The 20,100-nt window shown below is 41.4% G+C and overlaps 1 protein-coding gene across 1 annotated transcript in view; it reads right to left on the reverse strand.

Moving 5' to 3' along the window:
* Positions 1-1,010: 1,010 nt before the first annotated feature.
* Positions 1,011-20,100, reverse strand: part of LOC132825069 (cystine/glutamate transporter-like) — a 74,720-nt gene continuing 55,630 nt past the window's right edge. The window contains exons 9-12 of the mRNA XM_060840077.1: positions 19,457-19,553; positions 15,083-15,232; positions 9,103-9,280; positions 1,011-1,083 (exon numbers count right to left, since the gene is read on the reverse strand). Coding sequence (XP_060696060.1) covers positions 1,019-1,083; positions 9,103-9,280; positions 15,083-15,232; positions 19,457-19,553 — 490 coding nt within the window. The 3' untranslated portion in view covers positions 1,011-1,018. The remainder of the gene's footprint in view (positions 1,084-9,102; positions 9,281-15,082; positions 15,233-19,456; positions 19,554-20,100) is intronic.

Below are 20,100 nucleotides of genomic sequence, written 5' to 3' on the forward strand. Positions count from 1 at the left end.
ATGCAGTACACCTATATCAGCTCAACAAATACGTGCCAGCCATTTGCTTAGCGATCTCTCAGGGTAATGTCTTACCCAATCAGAGTCAACCTACCTGGTTTAAAACTGACAGATTGTGCTAGCTATGATGACACTATCTGCATGGTAACTCCTCTACCAATCAGAGTCCATTTGTTAATCAATCAACATTTCCTTCTCATACATATAGAAGTTAGTTTCCCCTTAAATTAGTCCTCTTCTCAATTGTCTTCATAATTACAAGATGAAAGCCTCAACAAAACATGGCTGTTTACAGCAATACAAAGCGTTATTACACAGTGAATAATTTGGATCTGGGATACATTGCCTGAGAGTCTGGTAGAGAAACATTCTGGTGGAGGAAAATTCAATTGAGGAATTGGGATTGAGAGTAAATTAGATAATTATTTGAAAATATTTGCAGGCTTCCAGGGAAATTGCAGGGAATGGAACGAGGAGCATTGCTATTGCAGAGGGTTGGCATGGATATGATGGAAAGAATAGTCTCTTCTGTACTTAATTTATGTTTCAGTATAAATTGGAGCCTCAATGTTTGGGCCACCAAATGTTTTTAATTAGTTGATCAGTTTGCATACAACAACAATGATGTACCAACAATCATTGCATTTCACAGTAATCCATTCTGCATGAAAATATTAAGAAAACTGACAACTACTATTTCCTTCTCTTTTTAATGTGTTTACTTTTCTTTATTAAATACTTTCTCCCCAGTTTGTTGTTATTTAATAATAAGTCCTCCATCTCTGACAACGAAGCCTAATTTACTTAGCACCTGCCTTCCTGTTGTATAATTCAAGCAATTAGTCACGAAAGAATTGAGCTAGCGAAGTTAACACAGAATTATTTAATGTAACAGAATTAGCAAGAGTGCATTTCTCACATAATGATCATATCCTATCCCTCAGATGGCATGCTTTGTTGAGGGTCTCTTGCAGTGATAAATGTGCAGAAAGAGTTGAGTGCTCTCTGTTACTGATTCTCAGTAAGTCACAATCTCCTGTTGAACCACTTCCATTAAAATCTGCAGTTTGAGAGTGAAAATATCTGAAAAGCAAGCAGATACAGTCTAATATTGAAGAACTAGAACCTGTAAAAGTCAAATAGATTAAAGCATATTGAAAGATAATTTCATCAAATAAACATATCAGGATGTTGAAGTTAATGATGGTTCTTTCCATTCAGTGGAGTATCAATGAGCCCAATTGCTTCTTTAATTGATAATCTGATAGATTGTGGATGTGTGGTAGTGTAATGTTTTGGAGTCATAGGGATGTACTGCCCGGAAACAGACCCTTTGGTCCAACCCGTCCATGCCGACTAGATATCCCAATCCAATCTAGTCCCATCTACCAGTACCCAGCCCATAACCCTCCAAACCCTTCCTATTCATATACCCATTCAAATGTCTTTTAAATCTTGCAATTGTACCAGCCTCCACCACTTTCTCGGGCAGCTCATTCCATACATGTACCACCCACTGCTTGAAAAAGTTGCCCCTTAGATCTCTTTTATATCTTTCCCCTCTCACCCTAAACCTATGCCCTCTAGTTCTGGACTCCCCGACCCCAGGAAAAAGATTTTGTCTGTTTATCCTATCCATGCCCCACCTGATTTTGTAAATCTCTAGAATGTCACCCCTCTGCCTCCAACGCTCCAGGGAAAACAGCTCTAGCCCATTCAACCTTGCCCAATAGCTCAAATCCTCCAACCCTGGCAACATCCTTGTAAATCTTTCCAGAACCCTTTCAAGTTTCACAACATCTTTCTGATAGGAAGGAGACCAGAATTGCATGTAATATTCCAGCAGTGATCTAACCAATGTCCTGTACAGCCACAACATGATCTCTCAACTCCTGTACTCAACACTCTGACCAATAAAAGAAAGCATACCAAACTATCCTATCTATCTGCGACTCCACTCTCAAGGAGCTATGAACCTGCACTCCAAGGTCTCTTTGTTCAGCACCACTCCCTAGGACCTTACCATTAAGTGTATAAGTTCTCATAATATTTGCTTTCTCAAAATACAGCTCCTCACATTTATCTGAATTAAACTCCATCTGCCACTTCTCAGTCCAATAGCCCATCTGATCAAGATCCTGTTGTAATCTGAGGTAACCTTCATTGCTGTCCACTACACCTCTAAGTTTGGTGTCATCTGCAAACTTACTCAGCAATTCTCTTATGCTCACACCCAAATCATTTATGTAAATGACGAAACGTAGAGGACCCAGCACCGATCCTTGTGGCACTCCATTGGTCACTGGCCTCCAGTCTGAAAAACAACCCTCCACCACCACCTTCTACCGTTGAGCCAGTTCTGTATCCAAATGGCTAGTTCTCCCTCTATTCTGTGAGATCGAACCTCGCTAATCAGTCTCCCATGGGGAACCTTGTCGAACGCCGTATTGAAGTCCATATAGATCATATCTACTGCTCTGCCTTCCTCAATCCTTTTTATTATTTCTTCAAAAACTTCTATCAAGTTTGTGAGACATGAGTTCCCACGCACAAAGCCATGTTGACTATCCCTAATCAGTCCTTGCCTGTCCAAATATATGTACATCCTGTCCCTTAGGATTCCCTCCAACAACCTCCCCACCACTGACATCAGGCTCATTGGTCTATAGTTCCCTGGCTTGTCCTTACCACCCTTCTTAAACAGCACATTAGCTAACCTCCAGTCTTCCGGCACCTCACCTGTGACTATCGATGATGCAAATATCTCAGCAAGAGGCCCAGCATTCACTTCCTTAGCTTCCCACAGAGTTCTCAGGTACACCTGATCAGGTCCTGGGGATTTATCCACTTGTATGCATTTCAAGAAATCCATCACTTCCCCCTCTGTAATCTGAACATTTTTCATGATATTAACATCTATTTTCCTACATTCTATATCTTCCATGTCCTTTTCCATCGTAAATTCTGATGCAAATAACAAATTTCTCTCCATCTAAACCCTTAACACTATGGCAGTCCCAGTCTATGTTTGGAAAGTTAAAATCCCCTACCATAACCACCCTATTATTCTTACAGATAGCTGAGATCTCCTTACAAATTTGTTTCTCAATTTCCCTCTGACTTTTAGGGGATCTATAACACAATCCTGATAAGGTGATCATCCCTTTCTTATTTCTCAGTTCCACCCAAATAACTTCCCTGGATGTATTTCCAGGAATATCCTCCCTCAGCACAGCTGTAATGCTATCCCTAATCAAAAATACCACTCCCCCTCCTCTCTTGCCTCCCTTTCTAACCTTCCTGTAGCATTTGTATCCTGGAACAATAAGCTGCCAGTCCTGCCCATCCCTGAGCTATGTTTCTGTAATTGCTATGATATCCCAGTCCCATGTTCCTAACCATGCCCTGAGTTCCTCTGCCTTCCCTGTTAGGCCCCTTGCATTGAAATAAATGCAGTTTAATTTATTTGTCCTACCTTGTCCCTGCCAGCCCTGACTGTTTGACTTGTTTCTGTTCTCAACTGTACCAATCTCAGATTGATCTCTTTCCTCATTGTCTCCCTGGGTCCCACCCCCTCACCTTACTAGTTTAAATCCTCCCAAGCAGTTCTTGCAAATCTCCCTGCCAGTATATTAGTCCCCTTCCAATTTAGGTGCAATCCGTCCTTCTTGTACAGGTCACTTCTACCCCAAAAGAGATTCCAATGATCCAAAAAACGTGAATCCTTCTCCGATACACCAGCTCCTCAGCCATGTATTCATCTGCTCTATCCTCCTATTCCTACCCTCACTAGCTCATAGCACTGGGAGTAATCCAGATATTACTACTCTCGAAGACCTCCTTTTTAAATTCCTGCCTAACTTTCTGTAATCTCCCTTCAGAATCTCAACCTTTTCCTTTCCTATGTCACTGGTTCCAATGTGTACAATGACCTCTTGCTGGCCCCTCTCCCCCGTGAAAATATTCTGCACCGTCTCTGAGACATCCTTGATCCTGGCACCAGGGAAGCAACACACCATTCTGCTTTTTCGCTGCTGGCCACAGAAATGTCTGTCTGTACCTCGGACTAGAGAGTCCCCTAACACAGTTGATCTCTTGGAACCTGATGTACCCCTCATTACATTAGAGCTTGTCTCCATACCAGAAACCTGACTGTTGGTGCTACATTACCGTAAGAATCCATCACCCCCTACATTTTCCAAAACAGCATACCTGTTTGAAATGGGGGTAGCACAAAAGACTCCTGCACTAACTGCCTACCTCTCTTACCCTTCTTGGATTTAACCCATCTATGTGACTGTACCTGTGACTTTTCCCCTTTCCTATAACTGCCATCCCTCATATACTGTTGCTATTGCAAATTTCCCATTGCCTCTCACTGTCTCTCCAACCAATCCATTTGTTCTGATAGGATTTCAACCATCAGTATTTATTGCAAATATAATCTATGGTAACATGTAAACTCTCCTTAAACTGCAAGGTTTGTAGCTCAGGTTAACTCTCCTTCAACTCCCACGTCTGACAAGAAGCGCATATTGTAAATAAATTACATCGACAGTTGCAAGATTGCGTGAAGAAAACAAATTAGTTTGGCAATAAGAACCTGATGAAATCACCTTCACCCAAACCCATTAAATATCGTCTAATTCTAATATACTTTGAAATGGCTGCTCAAGACACACAGTTATAGAGTCATTGAGTCATAGCACAGAAACAGATCCTTCAGTTCAACTCATCTGCCGAGCAGATAGCCTAAATTAATCTCGTCCATTTACCAGCATTTGGCCCATATCCCTCTCAACCCTTCCTATTCATATACCCATCCAGATGCCTTTTCATTGTTGTTATTTTACCAGCCTCCACCACTCCGTTTGGCAGTTCATTCCATACATGCACCATCCTCTGCATGGAAAAGTTGCCCCTTAATCCCTTTTAAGTTTTTCTCCTCTCTCCTTAAACCTATGATATCTAGTTTGGACACCTCACCCCAGGAAAAAGGCCTTGACTATTCACCCTATCCATGCCCCTCATGATATTATAAAACTCTATAAGGTCACCCCTCAACCTCTGACACTTCAGGGAAAAATAGCCCCAGCCTATTCAGCCCTTCCCGAAAGCTCAAACCCTCCAACCCTGGCAATATCCTTGTAAATCTTTTCTGTAAATTTTTCAAGTTTCACAACATCCTTCTTCTACCAGGGAGACCATAATAACATACAGTATTTCAAAAGTTGCCTCACCAATGTCCTGTACAGCTGCAACATGACCTCCTAAATCTTAAATTCAATGCATTAACCAATAAAGGCAAGCATATCAAATGCCTTTTTCAATACCTTATCTACTTGCGACTCCACTTTCAAGGAACTATGAACCTGTGCCCAAGATCTCTTTATTAAACAACACTCCCCAGGACTTATCATTGAATATATAAGTCCTGCCCTGATTTGCTTTTCCAAAATGTAGCACCTCACATTTAACTAAATTAAATTCCATCTGTCACTCCTTGGCCCATTGACCCACCTGATCAAGGTCCTGTTGTACTCTGAGGTAACCTTCGCTGTCCACTACACCTCCAATTTTGGTGTCATCTGCAAACTTACTAAACATACTGCCTATGTTCATTTCAAAATAATTTATATGAATGACGAAAAGCAGTGCCAGCACCAATCCTTGTGGCACATCGTGGTCACAGTCCTCCAGTCTGGAAAGCAACTTTCCAGCACTACCCTCTGTCTTCTACCTTCAAGCCAGTTGTGTATCTAAATGGCTAGTTCTCCCTCTTTTCCATGTGATCTAACCTTACTAACTAGTCTCCCACAAGGAACCTTATTGAACGCCTTACTAAAGTCCATACTGATCATGTCCTCTGCTCTGCCCTCATCAATCATCTTCATTACTTCTTCAAAAAACATAATCAAGTTAGTGAGACATGATTTCCCATGCACAAAGCCATGTTGACTATCCCTAATCAGTCCTTGCCTTTCCAAACACATGTAAACCCTGTCCCTCAGGTTTCCCTCCAACAACTCGCCCACCTCCAATGTCAGACTCACCAGTCTATAGTTCCTTGTATCTTTCTTACCACCTTCCTTATTACCTTGGCACCATGTTAGTCAACCTCCAGTCTTCTACAGTCACACATCTCTGACAATAGGAATGGATAATAAATGTGGTAGTGTGAGTGCTTCCCACTTTCTGAGAAAATTAGATTAATCTAATGCACTGAAGAAATGTCAAGGCTAAGGCATGGCATATCTAAATTCTTGCATTTGCCACATTCAAGGCATTTTGTACGACTTAACTGAAAAGTGGAAATAGAATGTATCCTGAACAAGATGAAGGACAATATTTTCATGGCCAAAATTTTGATGCTTATGTTAATGCTGTTAAAGTGATCAGGAAATAGAAACTGTGGTATAAACTGTCTTAAATGATTTTGCTCTTGGCATTTTTAAATTTTGTCAAGTTTCTTTGGAATACATGAACAGAAGAGATTTTTGTTTGTTCATTCATGGGATGTGGGCGTTGCCCATCCTGACTTGTCCAGAGAGTAGTCAACAGTCAACCACATTTTGTCCAATGTTCTCCACAGTCATTATCACTTCAAGTTTTTTACACTTTATTGTATTGAATTTTTAACCTGGACTGGATATGCCAAATAAAATTAATCGCTCTGTTTTTGATCTCCCTTCCATGTTTTGTAAAGATTGTAAAACCAAAAAACAATTGTGATTTCTTGCTAGAATGAGATGATGTACAACTCAAAAATAAAACACAGAGTTGTAAATGCTGGAGATCTGAATCAAAAATAGAAATTGCTGGAGAAAGTCAGCAACCAAACCTGTCCAGGTTCTCCAACTCACTTGTTAATATTCAACAGCCAATCTATAAATTGGAATAATATCGTGTCAGGAGTGCAGGTATTATTTGGTGGAAGATTTGAAACAAAATTGCCAAAATTAAACATGCTTATTTAAGGAGAATTTTTGTTACATGAGTACTGCTGCAGAAATATTTGATAAATCAAGGATGAAGTAAATTAGCCCTATTTGAATTTTCATTTTTTTAGTAATTACAATGAAAAGTTCTATCCTGAATAGATTGAACAATTTGTCCGTTATAAATTCTAAACAGCCTTGGTGAAATTATTGGAGGTTAAGAGAGAAAGAGAAACCTCTCGGTATGAGATAAAACATCAAAAAGGAGCTGTTGAAATATATACAGATTGAGCACATGAAAACTAAATAGATGACAAAATAGAAAAATTATATTGGACTCAAAATATTAACTTAGGATACTGCCAGATCTGCTCTTATTGTTTGTACTTCAGCTCTCCAGCATCCACAGTAGAGTCATAGAGCGTACAACATGGAGGCAGACCTCTCGGTTCAACTCATCCATGCCGACCAGATATCCTAAATTAATCTAGTCACATTTGCCAACATTTGGCCTATATCCCTCTGAATGCTTCCTATTCATCTACAGAGCTACATGACTTTTAAATGTTGTTATTGTACCAGCCTCTACCACTTCCTCTAGCATCTTGTTCCATACACGCGCCACCAAGAAAATAGCCCCAGCCTATTCAGTATCTCCCTATAGCTCAAACCCTCCAACCCTGGCAACATCCTTGTAAATCTTTTCTGAACCCTTTCTGTAGCAAGGAGACCAGAATTGCACACAGTATTCCAAAAGTGGCCTAACCAGATTCCTGATGAAGGGCTTATGCCCGAAACGTCGAATTTTCTGTTCCTTGGATGCTGCCTGACCTGCTGTGCTTTTCCACCAACACATTTTCAGCTCTGATCTCCAGCATCTGCAGACCTCACTTTCTCCCCTAACCAATATCCTGTTGAGCTGCAACATGACATCTCACTTCCTTTACTCCTATACATACATTCCAAATTCCTTCTTCACTATCCTTTTTACCTGCGATTCCACTTTCAAAGAACTATGAACTTACTTTTGATTTCAGAAATTAAGTATTGTTTTAATAGAAAACAGAAATGTCTTCTCATGATGGTATAATTGGGTTTCTTTTGCAGCCTCACCCAAGGTACAGTTACAACAACTTGAGTTTGCCCTTGTCACATGCATATATGCATCAAACCTTGGTCTGATATTAAGTATATTCCAGATGCAGCATTATTGAATTGTCCCATTTAACACTTATTTTTTAAAATCACGGGATGTTGCAATTTCTTCAAGGTAAAGATAAGTTTCATGATAAGCTTAACCCAACCTTGAATCTTGCCAAATAAGAGACCTGTACTGGAGAGGCAACAGTAAAGGTTATTATGCCTAATTATCTATCAGTTGGAGTAAATCATTGGAAATTTGCAAGCTCTGCAAATTGACTACATTGACATTCTGAGTCAATTCTTCAATTCCAGTTATATGATGCAACACTTCAGCTAATTTCTCTCAATTTTACACTAAAGTTTATTAAGATTAATTTCTCATAACACTGTTTATCAGGTCCTTTGGTTCTTTTATTTTGATTCAATCTCACAGCAAAAGCTTGCATTTATATCTCACACTAACATCATAAAATCCCAGGGCACTTCAGAGGAGCATTTTAGTGCAAAATGTGACACAGAACCACATAACAGTATGTTAGAGTAGGTAATCAAAGGTTAGACAACAACGTAGGCCTTAGGGAGTATTTTAAAGGAAGAAAGTGAGCTACATAAATGAAAAGGTGGAAGGATAGAATTGCAGATTTTACCGCCTCGATGGCAGCAAGTGCAGCATTAATGATCGAATGATGAAAAGGGCAGAATTAAAGTAGTGTAAATATTCTGGATAGTTATGGATCTGAAGGAAAGTTCGGAGAAAGGGAGGATTGAGTTGATAGATGTCTTCAGAAACAAAGATGAGAATTTTAAAATTGATGCATTGTTTAACTGAGTCAACTTAAGGCAGTAAGCACAAAAGTGAAGGTTGAATGGGATATTTGTATGCATTAGGACAAAAGGCAACATGGATTTGGAATACCTTAAGCTTACAGAGTACAAAACATGGGAGGTCATTCAGTAGTGTATGAAAATAGCCAGATGAGGAGGTATGAATTGACAGTTATTAATTTCCATCTGTACTTACAAAGTGCTTTTCTCCACCAGGCTGGTCCATGAGGTCGACTTACTATTAGGTAATAGACAGGTACACCAGACAGTGTTAAAGCACAGCCAATCCCAGTGTTGATAGGGTCAGAGTAAAGGGACATGACTACAAGAAACAGGCACATTACAGTAAAGATTCCAGGAATGATTATTGGAACCTAAGGGAGTTAAAAACATTTTTGATCAGCTCACTTTCAGTCAATTTTGACAGCAGTGTCATTTAAAAGCTTCTTAACAAGCCAGTGTTTTGTAATTTATGAATAAATATAAAATAATAAAATGTACATTTTATATACTATACTCTAGTTATATCATATTTTGACCATTTCCTTTTTGTTAAATAATATAAGCCTTTATCATGTGAAATAGTAAAGACTGTGGCAGTGCTCATTATATCAGGGACATACTGATATGCTGATATAGAGGAGGACTGACTCCATTCAGTTTTGTGAAACTAGTTCAGTTTCTGAATTAGAAAAATGTGCCCATGGAAGCCAATGGGTTAGCACAGGAAGGACAAAGATAGCATTGTTTAAAATCTGCTGCTTGAATTTAATGGGAAATACATTTTGTGCCTCAGCTGTTTTCACCCACTGTTTGGTTTGTTAGAAAAGTGGTGAAACCTCTATTTGGGATGAAGCTTCAGATGGCAAACTGCAGATGGTACAGCAAAGGAGTGTGTATGCTATTTGAAACGAATGGCTACTGTCTTCTCAAAGCATAGGAATATGCTGGTTAGATGGAGGTGACTGAGTGAATATTTTCAGCGTTTGAAGGAAGCAAGATCTGGGAGCAAAATGCACTGGAATCAAAAGAAGCATGAAGATATGGAAGGAAACTTCTCTTTTTTGGGATGAAGTTCCAGATGGCAAGAGTTCTGCTTTTTTGTTATTCACTCTTGGAATGTGGGTGTCACTGGCTGGCCAGCATTTATTGTCAATCCCTAGTTGCCCTTGAGAAGGTAGTGGTGAGCTTCCTTTTTGACCTGCTGCATTTCAGGTACTGTAGGTTGACCTCCAATGCTTTTAGGGAGGGAATTCTAGGATTTTGACCCAGTAGCAGCAAAGAAATGACGATATGTTTCCAAGACAGGATGGTGAGTGGCTTAGAGGGGAAACCTGTAGGTGATGGTGTTCCCATCCATATGCTGTCCTTGTCCTTCCTGATGGAAGTGATCATGGATTAGGAAGGTGTTGTCTAAGGGTCTTTGGTGAATTTCTGCAGTACATGTCATAAATGGTACACACTACTGCTACTGAGCATTGGTGTTGGAGAGAATGGATGCTTTGGGCTGTTTGTCCTTGATATGTCAAACCAATTGTGTGTTCTTGGACCTGTAGCTATCCAGAAAGGTGGGGAGTATTCATCACACTCCTGACTCATGCCTGAACGATGGTGGATAGGCTTTGGAGAATTAGGAGCTGAACAATTCGCTGAAGTATTCCTCACCTCTGACCTACTCTTGTCGCTGTTACATTTATATGGCAAGTGCAGTTGAGATTCTGGTCAATGGTAAGCCCAAAGATGTTGATAGTGTCAGATTCAGTGACAGTAACATGACTGAATGTCAAGGGACAGTGATTAAATTATCTTTGGATGGAGATGCTCATTGACTGGCATTGTTGTGACATGAATGTTACTTGCCACTTGTCAATCCAAGCCTGGATATTGTCCAGATCTTGTTCCATTTAAACATGGACTGCTTTGGTATTTGAGGAGTCACAAATAGTCCTAAACATTGTGCAATCATTGGCAAACATCCCCACTTATGATCTTATAATGGAGGGACAGTCATGATGAAGTAGCTAAGGATGATTGGTCCTTGGACAATACTTTGAAGAACTCCTGCATAGATGTCCTGGAGCTGAGATGACTGACCTCCAACAACTACAACCATCTTCCTGTGTGTCAGGTATGATTCCAACCCCGAAGAGTTTCCCCTCTGATGGTCATTGGTTCCAGTTTTGCTAGGGCTCCTGGATACCACACTCAGTTGAATGTGGCCATGATGTCAAGAGCTGTCACTCTCACCTCACCTCAGCTATTTTGTCCATGTTTGAACCAAAGCTGTAATGAGGTCAGGAGCTGAGTGGCCCTGGTGGATCCTAAATTGAGTGTCACTGAGCAGGTTATTGCTGAGCAGGTGCTGTTTGACAGCACTGTTGATGACACCTTCCATCACTTTATTGATGAGAGAGAATAGACTGATGGAGCAATAATTGTTCAGGTTAAATTTGTCCTGCTTTTTGCACAGGACATACCTGGGCAATTTTCCTCATTGTTAGGGTAGATACCAGTGTTATAGCTGTATGGAACAGTTAGACTAGGGGAGTGGGAAGTTATTGGGCACAGGTCTTCAGTACTATTATCAGAATGTTGTCAAGGCCCATAATCTTTATGGTGTCCATTGTCTCCAACTGTTTTTTTGAATCAAATTGTCTGAAGACTGGCATCAGTGACATTGGGAAGCATTGAAGGAGACTGAGAGGGATCATCCACTCAGCTCGCTGCATCTGACTTGCTTTAGGGGTCATGAATACAAACATACAAAGTAGGGGAGAAGTAGATCCTTCAGCTCCTCAGGCCTGCTGCATCACTGAATAGGCTCATGGCTGATCTGTTTGTTATTTGAAATCCAGATTCCCAATTTACCCTCAAGAAATTTTTCATTCCCTTTCCTGAAAGAAAATGCTTACTTTTCTCTTTAAAATATTCAATGACCCTACCTATCCAAACTATCCTCATAAGATAAACTATTCATTTTAGGGTACCAAGGAGCAGCGAAATCGATGTTTCGGGCAAAAGCCCTTCATCAGGAATAAAGGCAGTGAGCCTGAAGCGTGGAGAGATAAACTAGAGGAGGATGGGGGTGGGGAGAAAGTAACATAGAGTACAATGGGTGAATGGGGGAGGGGATGAAGGTGATAGGTCAGGGAGGTGAGGGTGGAGTGGATAGGTGGAAAAAGAGATAGGCAGGTAGGACAAGTCCGGACAAGTCATGGGGACAGTGCTGAGCTGGAAGTTTGGAACTAGGGTGAGGTGGAAGAAGGGGAAATGAGGAAACTGTTGAAGTCCACATTGATGCCCTGGGGTTGAAGTGTTCTGAGGCGGAAGATGAGGCGTTCTTCCTCCAGGTGTCTGGTGGTGGGGGAGTGGCGGTGAAGGAGGCCCAGGACCTCCGTGTTCTTGGCAGAGTGGGAGGGGGAGTTGAAACGTTGGGCCACAGGGCGGTGTGGTTGATTGGTGCGGGTGTCCCAGAGATGTTCCCTAAAGTACTCTGCTAGGAGGTGCCCAGTCTCCCCAATGTAGAGGAGACCGCATTGGGAGCAACTCATACAATAAATGATATTGGTGGACGTGCAGAAAAGACTTTGACGGATATGGAAGGCTCCTTTAGGGCCTTGGATAGAGGTGAGGGAGGAGGTGTGGGCACAGGTTTTACAGTTCCTGCGGTGGCAGGGGAAAGTGCCAGGATGGGAGGGTGGGTTGTAGGGAAGGCGTGGACCTGACCAGGTAGTCACAGAGGGAATGGTCTTTGCGGAAGGCGGAAAGGGGTGGGAAGGGAAATATATCCCTGGTGGTGGGGTATTTTTGGAGGTGGCGGAAATGTTGGCGGATGATTTGGTTTATGCGAAGGTTTGTAGGGTGGAAGGTGAGCACCAGGGGCATTCTGTCCTTGTTACGGTTGGAGGGGTGGGGTCTGAGGGCGGAGGTGTGGGATGTGGACGAGATGCATTGGAGGGCATCTTTAACCACGTGGGAAGGAAAATTGCGGTCTCTAAAGAAGGAGGCCATCTGGCATGTTCTGTGGTGGAACTGGTCCTCCTGGGAGCAGATACGGTGGAGGAATTGGGAATACGGGTTGGCATTTTTGCAAGAGGTGGGGTGGGAAGAGGTGTAATCCAGGTAGCTGTGAGTCCCTGACCTATCACCTTCATCCCCTCCCCCACTCACCCATTGTACTCTATGCTACTTTCTCCCCACCCCCACCCTCCTCTAGCTTATCTCTCCATGTTTCAGGCTCACTGCCTTTATTCCTGATGAAGGGCTTTTGCCCAAAACGTCGATGTCGCTGCTCCTTGGATGCTGCCTGAATTGTTGTGCTCTTCCAGCACCACGAATCCAGAATCTGGTTTCCAGCATCTGCAGTCATTGTTTTTACCTCATTCTAGGGTACCAATCCAGTAAATTTCCTCTGACCTATCTCTAATTATTGATATCCTTATATAAGACTCACCAAAGCCCTGTATAACTGAAGTATAACATCCTTACTTTTATACTGAATTTCTCTCAATAAAGGAGAAAATTCGATTAGTTTTCTTGCTATACCTGCATACTAACATTTTGAAACGAATGCACTACTGCATAGGTCCCTCTGCAGCTCAGATTTCTGCTGTCATTCTCCACATAAATAATACTGTTTTCTCTTTCTCCTTCTTGCCAAAGTGAACAACTTTGCATTTCCCATGTTATACTCCATCTATCCAAATTTTTCCAGTTCACTCAACTATTTATATCCATCTACAATGTCTTTAACCACCTGCCAGTTCAACATGCCACCCAGTTCCCAGGCCAACATCTCCAGCTCAGGTTTGCTGCAGTGCTCCAGCTAAGCTCAGCGTAAGCTGGAAAAACAACACCTCTTTTTCCACTTGGGGACCCTGCAGCCTTCTGAACTCAATATTGAGTTCAATAAGTTTGGGGCTTGAACTCTCCTAGGTCCTCACCCCCACCTCAACACACTAGGCCTTATTTCACATAGAGTGCTCTTATACACAACCCATTATTAGCCACCGACAGTTCCCATTAGCAGCTATTCACCCTCCTAGCCAGACTGTTATCCACTCTTTTGTCTGTCCAACTGTTTTTCTTTCTCTTTGAGTTCTATCCCCACCTATTGTTTGCTCCTTACCTCCTCTCCCCACCTTATCCTCTGCATAAAAACCGACATTTTCCTAGCTACCATCGGTTCTGAGGAAGGGTCGTTGGACCTGAAATGTTAACTCTGATTTCTCTTCACAGATGCTGCTGGACCTGCTGACCTTTTCCAACAATTTCTGTTTTTGTTTACAAGCTCTGCTTCACCACAGACCTTCTTACCCATGTGTCAGTGGTAAATTTAGCTTCCATGCCTGCATTACCCTCATCATGGATATAAATTGTGAAAAGCTGAAGTCCCAATATAGACATCTTTTGAACTTACCTTATCACATCCTTGTGAGTGGGCGGCACGGTGGCACAGTGGTTAGCACTGCTGCCTCACAGCGCCTGAGACCCGAGTTCAATTCCCGACTTAGGCGACTGACTGTGTGGAGTTTGCACGTTCTCCCCGTGTCTGCGTGGGTTTCCTCCGGGTGCTCCGGTTTCCTCCCACAGTCCAAAGATGTGCGGGTCAGGTGAATTGGCCATGCTAAATTGAGATCACCAATGGGTAAGGGGTAAATGTAGGGGTACGGGTGGGTTGCGCTTCGGCGGGTCGGTGTGGACTTGTTGGGCCGAAGGGCCTGTTTCCACACTGTAAGTAATCTAATCTAATTCTGTGATTAAAAAAAAATCATGCTTATTATTTTCTGCTAACCACCCAGTCTTCTATCCATGGTAATATATTGCCCCCTCTTCCATGAGCTCCTACTTTACACAATGAATGTGGTATCTTGTCAAATACCGCATATTGTACCTAGCAGCTCCTGTCAAGAAGGAGGATGGGAGAGGGAAGGAGGAAATTCCACCCCTAAAACAACAGGAATGGTGCTTCATTACTAGAAAATCTCATGTAGCACCTTAATGGGCTAGAAATGACACAAAGATCAGAAACCGGTCTTCACCCTGACCTTAGTGGAGGTCAGGGCTTTCAAGAGGCAAGCCAGTGAAACAGAATGAAAGAAAGGGAATTTGTTACCAGACCCAGTACCTTGGTACTGTGTTGCCTTTTGGTTAATGAATAATCTATTATACTCTACCTTGAATGGACGATGTATATCTGGTTGTTTGTAACGGTGTCGAATGAGTCCAAGGGTTACAAACCCCATAAACAACCAGCGAGGAAAGCTATTTAAATTCAGCAAACCATAGAGATCACCAATGAAAATCATCAAAATGACCAGCGGATACTGAGGAAGACAAATAAATAGTTTATTAACATTCGACAAAATGTATTAGATATTTTAATGCAAATAGTAGGACATATAAACCCAAGTATGTGTCCAGCTTTGGGAACAACATTTTAGGATCAATGTGAAGGCTTTAGAGAAAGCCCAGGATAGATTCATAGGAATCTAGAAATGAGGATCATTGGATGAATGTATAGATTGGATAAGCTGAGCCTGTTCTCCTTGGAGAAGAGATAATTAAGAGAAATTATTTTAGAGGTGTTCCAAATTATGAAGAATCTGGACAGAATAGATTGGAAGAAGCTTCTCCCATTGGTGGAATAATTAATGGCCAGAGGACAATGCTTAGGGTGATTGATAAAAGAAGCAACAGTGACATATGCAGCAAAATCTGGAATACTTTAAAATTAAGTTAGATAATTATTGGACGCGCTGGACTGAAGGGTTAATTTCTGTGCTATTTGACTCTTTGACTCTCCAACTGGTCCATTCAATCTGGTAGGATTTGCAACCAACAGCATTTATTGCAGATATAATCCACAGTAACCCGTTAACTCTCCTTAAACTCCTACGTCTGACAAGAAGTACATATCACTCTGCTAAAGGCCATTTTTGATCCTTCGCAATCTACAGACCCAGAAAATAATACCATCTTATTCCTCTACAAAATACTGCTCAAGGTTAAATTAATAGTTATGGCTTATATTTTAAGTTTAATCAAGAGACATGTCTCAAAAACCATATACTCACTCTACTCACTCTACTGCAGACTTTATGTAGGCCACACTTAAAACTATTCACTTATCTGATTCTGTGCTGTGATTTTGCCAAAACAGTTCCTTCAAGATTCCTCCGAGAGTAAGTTTACTGATGACACCAAAATTGGAGGTGTAGTGGACAGCGAAGAAGGTTTCCTCAGATTACAACAGGATCTTGATCAGATGGGCCAATGGGCTGAGAAGTGGCAGATGGAGTTTAATTCAGATAAATGCGAGGTGCTGCAATTTGGGAAAGTAAATCTTAGCAGGACTTATACACTTAATGGTAAGGTCCTATGGAGTGTTGCTGAACAGAGACCTTAGATTGCAGGTTTATAACTCCTTGAAAGTGGAGTCACAGGTAGGTAGGATAGTGAAGAAGGCGTTTGGTATGCTTTCCTTTATCGGTCAGAGTATTGAGTACAGGAGTTGGGAGGTCATGTTGCGGCTGTACAGGACATTGGTTGGATCACTGTTTGATTATTGCATGCAATTCTGGTCTCCTTCCTATCAGAACGATGTTAGAAACTTGAAAGCAATCAGAAAAGATTTATAAGGATGTTGCCAGGGTTGGAGGATTTGAGCTATAGGGAGAGGCTGAACAGGCTGGGGCTGTTTTCCCTGGAGTGTCGAAGGCTGAGGGGTGACCTTATAGAGGTTTACAAAATTATGAGGGGCATGGATAGGATAAATAAATAAATAAACAAAGTCTTTTCCCTGGGCTCGGGGAATCCAGAACGAGAGGGCATAGATTTAGGGCGAAAGGAAAAAGGTATACAAGAGACCTGAGGGGCAACCTTTTCACGCAGAGGGTGGTACATGTATGGAATGAGCTGCCAGAGGAAATGGTGGTGTCCATTACAATTGCAACATTTAAAAGGCATTTGGATGGATATATGAATATGATGGGTTTGGAGGGATATGAGCTGGATGCTGTCAGGTGGAACTAGATTGGATTGGGATATCTGGTCAGCATGGACGAGTTGGACCGAAGGGTCTGTTTCCGTGCTGCACATCTCTATGACTCTGATTCTATAACTCAATAACAACATGGGGAAAAGATGGCAAAGTGGGTCTAGGTAAGTTGCTCAGAGCTGGGACACACACATTAATCTGAATGTCCTCTTTTTATGCTGTAACCATTCCAGGATCCTTTCACAACTTTTAGAAGCTATTATCAACAGTGTTATCAAGTTGCAGCAAAATTACAATACTTTGCTCATTTATACTTAGTTTGGACCAGTTGGCTCCAGCTTTCATCAATGGTTCAGTTCAAAGTTGGACAAAGAACTGAACTCCGGCATTAAGAAGAAAGTGACTGTCTTTGACATCAAAGTTGCATTTCACCGTGAATAGCATCAAGGATAATTTAAGTCAATCGGTTTTGGATGGAAATTATCAGGAATTGGATGGCATGGTGACTCAGTGGTTAGCACTGCTGCCTCACAGCACTGGGGACTCAAGTTGAATTCTAGCCTCGGGGTGCTTGTATGTGTCTGTGTGGGTTTCCTCTGGGTGCTCCAGCTTCTTCCCATAGTCCAAAGATGTGCAGGCTAGGAGGATTAACCATGGTAAATGCTAATTTACAGGGATAGGATGGGGAGTTGGGTCTGGGTGGGATACTCTTTGGATGGTCAATGCAGACTCGATGGGCTGAATGGCCTCTTTCCACACTATAGGAATTCTGTGGTATGTCTTCTGAAGCCTCATATATTCATATCCAGAACAACTTGGATAGTATCAGATTTGGATCTCAAATTAACAAGTAATGAGTGCACAATATAAATTCCAGATCTCCTATAACATTATGGAACACTACCATCACTGAGAACTAGACAATTCCAAAAGACATTTAGAAACTAACATTAAATTCTCGCCTTGCCAATGATGCCCAGATCCACAAATCTAAGAAATAAAACTGCAGACTTTGAGAAAATCTAAAAGAAATCACGTTCTTGGGATGAGATTCGATTAAAAGGTATCTAAGATAGTGGTATCTGAAAAACAATTGATAATTACGAGGGAGTTATATCAGCCTAATAGTTGGCCCCGTAGTTCTACCTCCAGAGATGTTTAATGTGATGGCAACTTGAAGTTAATGCACAAGACCAAATAAACACTGCAATAATAATGAGCTTTTATCGCTTAGATGGGGAAGACCACTATGCTTCCTAATAAAGGAATTATTACTTTTATGTGAATAAGACATTGATGTAGAATTTCATGCTTTTGTTAAGTAGGAATCACACTATTCCCACATCAGTGGGAATCACATTTCACTTTCTGACTAATGGGTAGTTCAGTCAGCTGGATGGCTGGTTTGCAAATCAGACTGATGCTAACAATGTGGGTTCAATCCTGTACTGGCTGATATTATCATGAAGAATTCTCTTCCATAACTCCTCACCTGAGGTTTAGTGACCCTCAGGTTATACCACTGCCAGTCATCTCTCTCTAAGGAGAGAACAGCCTAACGGCCTGGTAAGACTATGCATACTTTAGCACCCAGTGGGTGATTCAGCAATAATAGTTCTGTTGATTAGATTATCTCAGTGATAAGGTTTTCTCTTGTTTGAGGTGGTCATTGCCTAGCTCTTTGTGGTAGGAATGTCATTTACCACCTGTCAACTTGAGCTTGGATGTTGTCCATATCTTGTATACAGATGCAGACTCTTTCAGTATCTGAGGTGTCACAACTGGCACTGAATATTGTGCAGACATCAGTGAACATCCCAATTCTGACCTTATGATGGAAGGGAGGTCATTAATGAAACTGCACTTGTGGTATGATGGAACACCAGTTAAGTTGAATAATAACACGGCACAGCCAGCACACAATGCATGACATACTGAGGGCAGCACATGTCTGGAGGTTTGGTGGTGAAGATCTCTAAGATGCCCATCAAGAAATAAGCACTTGTCTGTGTGCATGGATTCACATATTTTTGAGAAGGCATTGCAGAACACCAATGAAAATACTTAGTGGGTTGGATAGAGAGGAAGGAATGGTTTACAAACACAGGAGGAAATTACACTAAGTACTTCAATCTGTAGTTACAGTGTAGGTTACGAGGATGGTGTCTAGAAGTGTGTAACACATGTTGGGAAACCCTTCCTTGATATAAGGTCAGCAACCAACTTTGCACAGACATAAGCTTCATTGAGAGTTATGTATCATTGAGGAAAATAAAGCTTCCATTGAATGAAATAAAAAATATGGTTTGAAACATGATGGCAGCACATAAGGAGTGCATTTCCCACGTGAGGTCCTGCATTCAATGTCTAACGTCTGAACAACAGCAAATTAAAAGTAGTTCAGAATATTCAAAGCCAATTCAAGTGACCTGATTCCATACGACACAAGATGGAACTGAAAACCAATGGTATTTGATGCAGAATGTTTTGTTTGACACATGCTTTAGACTGTGGCCAGTTCTGCTGGGAAGTAATTGTGATCTGTACTCACCATTAAAAGTACAGCTGGAAGAGGAGTGTGGTGTCGAATGTGGATCATTGAGAAGAGAGTTGGCCATTGATTTTCCCTTGAAGCCACGAAGAATACCCTTTTGCGAGACAGAAAATAGCAGGTATTATCAATGATTTTGGACACGCTGTCTCCACCCATCCATCTCAGGATCAGTTCCTGATCTGCACAGCTCTCAGTGTGAAAAAGAATTGTTGGCTTAGGCACTAGCTCAGATAGTTCTCTTAAGCTCAGTGTTATAACTGCCCCTAATCCTAATAAACTGGAATATGAGCTTGCAATGCAGAAGTAACACTGCACAGAGCCTTCTTCTATTAACTTAGTATGTGGGTAATGAAAGAATACATATTAGTAGATTACAGTTTAGGCTATAAAATATATATCAGGTTTAAGTTAAAACAGTAGCACAAACCCAATGCAATCACTTTAATTTGGCTACAGAATTTCAACAGGCAAAGACTTTTCTAATTCCCTTCATAAGGGCTCTCAGAGATGTTCCTTCCACCAATAACTTCCCTTTTTGACATAAATCCATCTTACAACTTGTTCCTGGTTTTTGTTTTCGTTCACTGGAAGCAGTTTTGTCCCATGACTAGGTGCTTTGTTAATTTCGGTACTTGTCCCAT

This window comes from Hemiscyllium ocellatum, chromosome 19 (assembly GCF_020745735.1).
Source record: "Hemiscyllium ocellatum isolate sHemOce1 chromosome 19, sHemOce1.pat.X.cur, whole genome shotgun sequence".
NCBI classification, from domain to species: domain Eukaryota; kingdom Metazoa; phylum Chordata; class Chondrichthyes; order Orectolobiformes; family Hemiscylliidae; genus Hemiscyllium; species Hemiscyllium ocellatum.